This window comes from Salvia splendens, chromosome 9 (genome assembly GCF_004379255.2).
Source record: "Salvia splendens isolate huo1 chromosome 9, SspV2, whole genome shotgun sequence".
Classification (NCBI taxonomy): domain Eukaryota; kingdom Viridiplantae; phylum Streptophyta; class Magnoliopsida; order Lamiales; family Lamiaceae; genus Salvia; species Salvia splendens.
In genome coordinates, this window is record NC_056040.1 from 33,156,812 (window position 1) to 33,167,996 (window position 11,185).

The 11,185-nt window shown below is 39.4% G+C and overlaps 1 protein-coding gene across 1 annotated transcript; it reads right to left on the minus strand.

The window, feature by feature from the left end:
• Positions 1-200: 200 nt before the first annotated feature.
• On the minus strand, positions 201-1,097 carry LOC121749448. Its single transcript, XM_042144018.1, has one exon. The coding sequence runs from the start codon at positions 1,095-1,097 to the stop codon at positions 201-203; it is 897 nt and encodes a 298-aa protein (XP_041999952.1).
• Positions 1,098-11,185: the final 10,088 nt, after the last annotated feature.

Consider the following 11,185-nt stretch of genomic DNA (forward strand, 5'->3'; position numbering starts at 1 on the left):
AGGCTCTTGCCTGTGGGGGAAGTCTCGGGCGTAGCTGTCGCTGAGGATGTGGTGCAGGGAGTATCGCATTCTCTCTCCTTGGTTCAACTTGGAGTGCCCGCAGTTGTGGACGTTGTCCTCCCATTCCAGTCGCCTTGCTCGGGCAGTTTCTGGCAAAATGTCCTTTCTGCCCGCAGTGGAAACATCCATCAGTCCCGGCCTTACACTCGTCCGTCATGTCTCTTCGAGCATCTCGCACACTGAGGTGCCTGGGCTCTGCGCTCCACGGCTGGAGTCGGGGCAGTTTGGTACCAACGGTTCTGCTGTGGCTTAGGGGCGAACTGTGGTTTCTTGGCATCAGTCGGGACTCGGTCTCCTTCCCATTTCCTCTTTTCTCGAGGGAACTGCTGCTGTGGCGGCGGTGGAGCGGTGGTGACATGCGTCGCCGGCCTCTCTTTGGGCATAGCTGCCTCGATGTCCAGGGCCCGGCCCAATGACTCGACATAGGTCAGACCTCCATGACTGGCCAGAGCCATTCTTATCTCCGATCTCAGGCCAGTGCAGAACTTCTCGGCCATTTTCTCGTCCGTGTCTACTAGTCCGAGCGCATAGCGTGACATGTCACAGAACAACCTATCATACTCGGTCACTGTCATCTTTCCCTGTTTCAAACCATAGAACTCCACCTCTTTGGCCTTGCGGTAGCTTTTGGGGACGTACTTACCGTACAGTTCATTCTTAAACTCCTCCCAAGTCAGGTGCTCTAACCGCTCACGAGTCATAACCTTTCGCCTGGCTTCCCACCAGAAGTCGGCGGACTCAACCAATTGAAACTTCACACATGAGAGTCGCTCCCTGTCGGTGCACTGAAGAAAATCAAAGATGCGCTCAATCGCACGCACCCAGGTCTCCGCTGTAGCTGGGTTCCCCAGACCATTGAACACAGGTGGGTTCTGTTTGAGGAATATTTCTTCCACTCGCCTCTCTGGCACTATAGGAGGCGGTGGTGGAGGAGGTGGTGGTTGCGCTCCTGCTCCCCCAGCCTGGTCTCTCCTAGGTACCTGCTCTGGTACCTGCGCGTACCTTCTTGGCCTGCCTGCTTGTCTTCTAGGAGGCATTCTGTTTATAACACAATATCAGTACTAGTTGTTCATTTTTATCAATACAGAGTTTATATTCTCTTAGGATTCGTTTCACATCTCATGCATTCTCTTTCATGCATATGTTTAACAAAATCAAACAGGAGTCATAAATTGGCAAGTCATATGTATTCATCATAAAGTGGGAAAATTGCCTCTCACGAGGTCTTAATATCTTTTACATATGACATCACTGCAGTTCTTACAAAAGAAAGGGAACTAATCTACTAAGCTAGCACGGCTATGTCCCGTCTGACCGACCCCTACTCCAAGTCACTGTCGATCCACATCGGGTCATCGTGGCTCGTCCCAGGGAGAGGCATCTCTATAGGTGACCATATCTCCTCCTCGCCCTCGGAGGCGACGACCTTGCTGCGGAATCTCTGGGGCCATGCAAGGCGCCACTGGTACGTCGAGGTCGGAGACGAAATCCTTGTCCACATGCTTGGCGTAGTAGTATAGCCCCTTGTAGAACGCCTCATCTACTGGGTGGAGGGGCTGCTCCAACTCCTCGGGAAATGGCTCCATGGGTGGTGGAGGAATCTCTGGCGGTGGCTCGAGGGGCTGTGGAGGGTTGACCCCCACTATCTGGTCCGCGAGGCTGCCAATCTGCGGCTCCTTGTCATCGTCATCGTCCCCTACTATGTCCTCCTCGGGATCCTCCTCCTCTGGATCCTCCTCCTCTGGATCCTCCTCGAGATCCTCTTCGCTTTCTCCACCCCCGGTACCGCTCTCTATCTGCTCAACCTCGTCGCTGGACTCCGACACATCCCCCATCTCTGCCCTACCTCTGCGACGGCCGGGTACTCGGGACGACTGTCCCTCCTCGAACACTCCGTCTGCCGCCCGCATCAGGGCCAAAGGTGGCAGGCTACGAAATCGCTCACTCCCCGGGGCTTGCATGTCTGGCGGGGGTCCGTCCCCAAAGTGGAAACACCCTGCCGAGACTGCACTCAAGAAGCCCGGCATGTATCCTATCGGCTCATAGGTCGGAGGCCGCGAAGAAGTGTATAACTGGGCTGTGGTCGCCATCCACCCCTGCCACTCCGGTGGGAACAACTCCACCAGTCTCACGATGCCCTCGTAGGGTTTCACCCCATGCCAGTTCGCCTCCTCCCATAGCTTACCATAATGGGCGACGAATTCGGCGAGAGTGTCCCCATGGCAACGCCGGTACGTCCGGTAGTAACGCACCACCGCATCTGGATCGGCACCTGTCCGGAGTGGGCGTCGGTGGGTAAAACGCTGTCGTGCCATCTCTACATAAAAGAAGAAAGGCCCTCAAAACGGCTCATAACTGAAAGTATGCATATAAGTATGTATAAAGCTGTATAAAAGATGGTATGTACTGAGTCGCTATCTCGAAGAAGTCGTACTAGGTCTGTCTGTGGCTACGTCTCATAATCGGCTGGTATATACAAATACTATCCGTATGTTCAAAGGAATGGACTTCCTTTCATTGATGTCTAAAGACAAGGCAGTGATACTTTCTGTTGTTTTCTTTTTGAAATTAGGGGTTCTCCCTAACTGGTGAGTTCGGTTAGTCTCGTCGCCCTGGAAGGCGGTAACAAATTCTTATTCTGCTAGTACCGGATCCTGAAAGTCTCACCTAAGGTACTTCTCTAAAGCACTCTAGGTTTACATACATAGTTCACATGACATCTACACATCCATGTCAAGCTCATAAAACACAGATACAGTAAGCATATCTCATGCAAAGTATCGGCTATCACGTTGCATCTTGCAAGCATTTCAAATAAACATTTCCGTTCCCGTAAGGGCTGTGAAAATTATTTTTTTTTTCTTTTTCTGAAAACTTAGAAAATTTCATCTTCATTCTTAAAGTGGAGAAATATTTTCTTTCTTAAAAAAAATTTCTTTTCTGGACGAGCGGGCGTCGACCCCTGTTTCTGCTGCAGTTGATCGTGTCGAGCTGAGGTGTTGGGATCTTGTACTGATCATTCTGTTTTTCTTCCTAGCCTAGTGCTACTGTTCTGGACTAAGGCTTAGAAAGAAGGTTCTTGGGTCAGAGCGAAAGAAAAGTGCTCTGATACCACTCTGTCACGACCACATCTTCCTAGTCAAAGAAAGCGCAGCTATTTCGCGACTAAAAATACTAAACTGTCTCAACATATCGTAAAAGTTACTTAATTTCAGGAAATATTGTCTAGATGTCATAAGAATAACAGAATACTAAATCAGAGTGAAATATGGGACATTTGTCTTTACTAAAACAAATAGGCGCCGGACCGAGAGAAAGTGAGGCCTTCGGAGGGAGACAGAGATGGGGAGGAAGCGGCGGCACCACTCGCCGGCTAGGCAGCAGTGCAGGCAGGGCGGCGAAGAAGGCGCTGTTAGAGTTTTGTATACTAGAAATCACGTTACAAGTGATTGAATACTGTAAAAACTCTTAGATCATTTTCCAAGGAATAAAACAGAATATTTTGTCATAATATTGTTACGTTTTTACATTTAATGGTTGTTTAAATACATATTCAAAATGTATAAGAAACTTAACAAAGTCTAAGTCTTTGTTTTAGTAGACCGGTTGTGGGCGTCGTCCACTATAAGGTAACACGGTCAGTTCTGAACAAAGAAAAAGAAGAATTTCACAACCTAGATAGGCTTAGACTACCTATCGTGAAAGGTTGCAATGTCAGTCCGATTATTTCTAAGCCTTAATGAAACAAGATGACATTGGTGTGGTATAGCACTAAATGGATCTAACAGCAAGACATGTCTTTATGCTATCTACTGAAAGACGAGGTCTTGATAAATAAATATTTCTTAATCTACGTATGTTAGCATTGAGCATACGATATTAATTTTACGCTGCTTTGATTTATCAAATGGTACGGGTTTTTCATAACCCAATAAGCCTGGTATTTTGGGTAGTGTTGATTAATATCTAGCAGTGCGAGGATTGCTATTATGTAGAAACGCACGCGAGGTTAGTCTCGTTTGATAATGTCCCCAAGAGAGGTCGAAACGAAGTTTTATTATTCAGGAACCTAGCTAGTTGGAGTTTGATTAGTCTATGAATAATAAATAAGGTTTTCGAGCTGAGTCCACTCTTGGAAATAAATAAGAAATTAATTAATTAAGTCCATAGCAGACAATAATTAATTAATGGACATTTGGATCTTAAGTGCGGGAAATAAACATTTAATTTTAAATAGAAACCCGAGTTACTCGTAATTTGGGATTTGGATGGGCAGTGCAATATTATTTCTGTAGTGGCTGCAAATAATATTCCAATTATAGCTTATATTAAATTATGGGTTTTAATTTAATTAGTCCTAAGCTAATTGGGAGAAGCCATATCCAAATCTTCCATAGATCCCTGACTGGGCCCAATATGAACTATTATAAATAGGAGTATAAAGAAAAGACATAAAACACAATTTTGGTCTCAAAATTATCGAAAATTTCGAGCTCTCCCTCTCCTTGAGCAAGTCGATTTTTCAGCTCTCCTCCGTGAGAATTCTGTCTACTTTATTCGAGTCATAGTGTTCTGTTGAGATCAGCCCACACTGATATCGAAGTACAGTTCGGGATACCAGTAAGAAGATCTGTGGTCGAATATTGAAGATCGACACGTGGAGAAGTAGCAAGTCATCTGCGATTCTAAGGAGAATCTAGAAGGTATTACTTCTGTTACGTAGAAAAGTATGTTTTAGGTTTATATTAATCAAAATCATGTTTTAATTCAAGTTATGAGCATGATACATGTGATAATTGCGCGAACAGAGATTGTCTGAATAATCTGCTGAATAGATCTTGCCTCTGATTTATTGCACACTTCCGCTGCCAGTCCCTACAATTGGTATCAGAGCCAATTTTTGGCTCTGATTATTTGGATTTAAATTTCGCGAAATTCATGTATGCATGTTTTATTTTGATCTCGAAGCATGTTCTCGATGTTAGAAATTAGAATTACCTGATGAACTCGAGAACTATCGAATCAATGAACTTAAATTATTCGAATTTGGGAGACGCGCGATTCGTCGGCGCTTGTGCCAGGACGAATCGCACTACGTGAATTCGAAGTGGGGTCGTCGAAATAGTGGGAGCCATGGGTCACGATCACGGGGCGACGCGCAGACGAGCGTGGGCTCGTGCACGCTGCCAGCCGAGACCGCGATCCCAAGACTGGCGCCTGCACCGCATCGACATGGACGAAGACTCGGTGCGGCTGGTTTCGTCCGAGAACTCGCCGAGACACCTGGAGCAACGGCGTCCAGTCCCAGGTGAAAGGTCCGAGACGGAGTACCCATCGCTGGCCTGAGATTGTCGCGCCGTGGTCGCGCGACATGTGCCGGTGTAGTGGGAGCACCAGGTCTGGAGGTGCCGAGACAAAGGCGCGGCCTGGCCGAGAGCAGCGTCGCCATCGCGCGCCCTGCTGGCCGAGACATGGAGACGCTCCGTGGCACCAGCGTTGAGCCGAGGAGCCGCGAAGCCTGGCCGAGAGCGGTGCGCGCTGTCGCGTGCTGCTGGCCAAGACGGAGTTGCGACGCGTGCCACCCGCCTGGCCGAGAAGTGCGACGCACTTACGTGCGCAGCTGGGCGGGCCACCGAGCCACCAGGCGATGCCTGGTGTGTGGCGGTATCTCCGGCGACGAACTCGTCGGATTTTTCATCGTCGTCGATTCGTGCGAAGCTCGAACAACGAGATAACGATGAAGGAATATTTTAATGATTTTATTTCAATTGAATTAATAGGATATCATTAAAATAATATTATTTAATAGATTTGGGAAGATTTCCCTAGATTTTAGGAAAATTTTGATTATTGACTATATCTATGGAAATAAATATATTTATTATATTCCTAGATGATATGGACAAGAATAATTAAATAGTTTCCTAAATATATTATATATATCAAGTATCCTAATTAGGATAGATATGTAAGATTATATTAAATAATATTTATTCTTTTCCTTATCTTGAACAAGGAATAAATTTAAGTTTAATTATTCATGTCCGTCCAAGATATAAATAATTTAATTTATTTAAGATACATCTTATAGAAGACATGAATAAGAATTAAACTTTAGAAAATTAACATAATTTCCTTAAACAAGATACCTAATGATAATAAAAGATTTAATTATCCTGTAAATTAAATGCCAACAGAATTTAATTAAGCCTTTATTCTGCCTTAAGGCTTAGGATAATTAAAGAAAAACTATAACTAAAATATCTAAGCGATAATTACAAACTAAGTTTGTATATGGTCTTCATCGGTTGGTCTTAAACGTTATGAAGCTTATTTCTAATATTATCCCCACTCATGTTGTGGGGACAATAATCCTAAGAAATAGTGAGTTCATATTGGCGACTTCTTAATATAAATTGTTTGAACTAGAAAGTGGTTTCCAATATTATCGTCACCCATGCTGTGGGGACAATAATCCTAAGAAATTACAAGTTTCAGAAGTTCAGACAGGATTTATGAGAAAGCTTGATTTTGTTATCAACACATGAACATTGTCATGAGAATGTGTTGTAGATATGAAATTCTGTAATGCTAAACCTGGTGGTCGTGCTTAGGCAACATTTGGCGACCATGCCATGCTGTGGTCTCTGGACTATTCGTCGATGTTGTGACCAGTAAAATGTTAAAATTATAATACGTATTAACCTCTGCTTGAGGGTATAATTTCTTTAATTTTACAGTTGTAAGATTTTGAAAGGTTTTATGGTTAATCTATTCAATACTCTTACATAAGTTTATGACAATAGATAATTTCTGTTTTGTAGTGCAACTAAAACCGTTAAGATGTCGTTCAATCCTCTTTCTGCAATCCTTAAAGAAAATAAACTCGATGGGAAAAATTACATAGAATGGAAACAAAATTTGGACATCAGTTCTCACGGTTAAAGAGTACAATTTCGTGCTCACTACTCCTCATCCACCAGTACCAGCAGCAAATGCTACAGCACCGGTACGTGATGCGCATGGACGGTGGCACAAGGCCAATGAGATGGCCAAGTGTTACAAGTTGGCCTCCATGTCGACGGTGCTTAAGCACCAGCATGCCGGCGTGGCAACTGCCACCGAGATTATGCAAAACCTCAAGAATCTTTTTGGTACTCAGAATCGAACGGCCAAGTCTCAAGCCTTTCGGAGTATCATGCAGAAGATTATGAAGGAGGGCTCATCTGTGAGGGACCATGTCCTCGAGATGATGAGTCACCTCAATTAAATTGAGGTGTTGGGAGGGACGATCGATCCCGAGTCCCAAGTTACCATTATCCTTCAGAGTCTTCTCCCTAGCTTTCAGCAGTTCAAGCTCAATTTTGAGATGAACAAAGGGGATTACACCTTGGCTGAGTTGTTGACTGAACTTCAGACGGCGAAGGACCTTATGGTCCAAGCTAAGGCAGCGATGATAACCTCGACACATCATTCCTCTGGCCCAAAGCCTAGAGAGGCCAAAACGAAGTTTTGATATGTAGAAACGAAGTTGCGAGGATTGCTATTATGTAGAAACGCACGCGAGGGTAGTCTCATTTGATAATGTCCCCAAGAGAGGCCAAAACGAAGTTTTATTATTCAGGAACCTAGCTAGTTGGAGTTTGATTACTCTATGAATAATAAATAAGGTTTTCGAGCTGAGTCCACTCTTGGAAATAAATAAGAAATTAATTAATTAAGTCCATAGCAGATAATAATTAATTAATGGACATTTGGATCTTAAGTGCGGGAAATAAACATTTAATTTTAAATGGAAACCCGAGTTACTCGTAATTTGGGATTTGGATGGACAGTGCAAGTTGATTTTTGGTCTCAAAATTTTCGAAAATTTCGAGCTCTCCCTCTCCTTGAGCAAGTTGATTTTTTCAGCTCTCCTTCGTGAGAATTCTGTCTTCTTTATTCGAGTCCTAATGTTCCGGTGAGATCAGCCCACTCTGATATCGGAGTACAGTTTAGGATACCAGTCAGAAGATCTGTGGTCGAGTATTGAAGATCGACACGTGGAGAAGTAGCAAGCCATCTGCGATTCTTTGGAGAATCTAGAAGGTATTACTTATGTTCCGTAGAAAAGCATGTTTTAGGTTTCTATTAATCAAAAGCATGTTTTAATTCAAGTTATGAGCATGATACATGTGATAATTGCGCGAACAGAGTTTGTCTGAATAATCTGCTGAATAGATCTAGCATCTGATTTATTGCACGCTTCCGCTGCCAGTCCCAACAGGCGCAGCGGCGGTTGTGGTCGAGAGAGAAAGAGGCGCAACTACTTTACAATTGGGAGATATGAAGAGAGGGAGAGAGAGACGAGAGACAGAGAGACGAGAGACAGAGAGAGAGAAAGAGGGAAGAGGCATTGGTTTTCATTTAGGTTTTCTTTTAGGGTACCATTTTTTGAACACTAATTGGAGTTTGGGCTTTTAATTTTTATATTTAGGATAGATTATTTGTATACTAATTAGGCTTTTAGTTTTTTACTATTAATGTATTTAATTTAAATGTATTATTTAGATTTTAAGATTAGAAATGTGTAGTATAGAATTTTATAATTTATGTTCTTTTTGCATTTAATTTGGATATTAAGTTCTATTATTACCATTATAGGTCCTAATTTTGGACTTTTAATTTATTAAATTTTGTATAATATATATTTTTAAAACTAAATTACTTTTAATTATATAAATTAAATTTATATATATTATTGACTCATTTTTATTTTTTCTGTTAAATTAAAATCATTTTTACATTTATAATTTTATATATATTTATTTATATTCAATATACAAGCTATATAACTTATAAATAATTATATATATTTGAATTGCTTATGTTTATATATAGTTAAAATTGAGTTATATTTTGATTTATTCTATTAAATAGTGACTCAACTTAGTTTAGATTTTCCGAATGGAATACGACCCAACTCAATTGTGATAAATAAAGTATCGATTATAGTATAACATATAGTACTACTCACTTTGTATTCCCTACCATTAGTGTATTAAATAGTGATTCAACTTAGTTTAGATTTTCCGAATGGAATACGACCCAACTCAATTGTCATAAATAAAGTATCGATTATAGTATAACATATATTACTCACTTTGTATTCCCGACCATTAGTGTATGTAATATATGGCCCATTTTTCTATATATCTCCTTAAACCATGAAATCTTATTAATTTATTCTTATTGAAATTTTCTGAAAAATGTAAATATAAATAATCTTATTTAATTTATTTTCTAAATTATTTAATTTTATGATTTTAGCTATCTATTAAGATGTTATTATATTTTTCAATTGATATTTTTTATAACTAAATAGAGCATGGGTGTTTTTCTCTATTATTGTGTCATGAATTATAGGTTCTAATTTTGACTTTTAATTTATTGGACTTTTTATAATATGCATTTAAAATTAAATAAATAAATTAATATATTAATTTATTAAATATTTTTATAACTCTTTAGTATATTAAAATTATTACAGTTATATTTACAAATAATTTTTTTATTTATATTTAATATTTAAGATATAGTATAATTTATAAATATAGTAAGAATTAATTTCATTTTCATTTATTCTATTACAATAATATATGCATTTAGTCCTTGGCCATATATTTGTGTTAAAAAAGTTATCAAAATCTGTAGTGTTGAATATCAATTTGATACGAGTATAATATTTGTTGCAATTTAAGTTTTTTTTTTTTCAATTGAGACATTTAGTTTTTTCTTATTGGTTGTTATAAAGATAGCATTATAAACTTTTCGTATAATTTTATAATTTTAGAGAAAATCATAAACAAATTCCCTAAACTTGCTATATATTATATATTCAAGAAATGTTAAAAAATTAATTACACAAAATGATAATGTTTGGGTGATGGTATTCATCAGATAAAATTGTACAAAATAATTCATGTCGTAATCGTACTCTTTGTGTGTAATAACAAATAAAGTCACAAGTCGTAAATGTTTGAAGATTTTAGTTTGTAGAGATGAAGACGATAGCAGTGGTGATTCCAATGTTAATGTTGTTTACAAAGAAGTGTTTCAAAACTTATGAACTTTTTGTTCGTTATTTGTGTCTACTTATGGAAATGTATGTTTTTTCTCCCCAGAACTTATAAACTACATTATTTATTGAAAATGTAAGTTGTATGAGTAATTTTTATTTCTTCTCACAAATTACAAATGTATTAAATTTTGTTTCATATAGATTTTTTTAGACTACGACTAGAGGATCATTCTTCCTTTTTTATAACGTGTATATAATGATAATTTTTTAAATTATTTACAATTTGTATTCATTAGCAGAAAAATTCTTTGGTCCTTGCATAGCACGGGTGCTAACACTAGTAGTAAAAAAGTAAAAGAAACTCCTAAAATAATAAATTGTGCAATAACCTATTAAAATGAAAGAATTGTATAAAGATATGAAGAAATTTATGAGAAAAATATAAAAACATATTAAAACGAAAGAATTGTATGATGAACTAATAAATACTATCATGAATAAAATATACTCCCTCTGTCCTGGCTAAGATGACACGTTTCTAAATCGGCACAGGATTTTAGGAGTTGTTGGTTAATGTGTTTAATTAAAGAGAGAATGAGTGAGTGTAAGTACTAAATGGAGAGAGAGTGAGAGTTGAATATTACTCCCTCCGTCCCACAAAGATTGTCCCATTTTTCCATTTCCGTCCGTCCCACAAAGTTTGTCCCATTTCACTTTTTACTATTTTTGGTAGTGGACCTCATATTCCACTAACTCATCCCTACTCACACTTTATTATAAAACTAATACTTTAAAAGTAGGACCCACATCCCACCAACTTTTTCAACTCACTTTCCATTACATTTCTTAAAACCCGTGCCGGGTCAAAGTGGGACTATCTTTGTGGGACGATGAGAGTATAATTGAAGTGAGAAAAAGTTTTTGAGTGTATTAATTAGAGAGAAAAGTTTATAAAATTGAAATGTGTAGTTGGGACGGAGGGAGTAAGAATTTAAGAATATATTTTGCCAAATAAAGTGGAGTAATAATCGCACCGTACTGCACAGGTGGTCAACTAAAAATAAA

Coding starts and splice junctions, on each gene's coding strand:
- LOC121749448 (XM_042144018.1), bottom strand. CDS start 1,097: ATGCCTCCTAGAAGACAAGCAGGCAGGCCAAGAAGGTACGCGCAGGTA.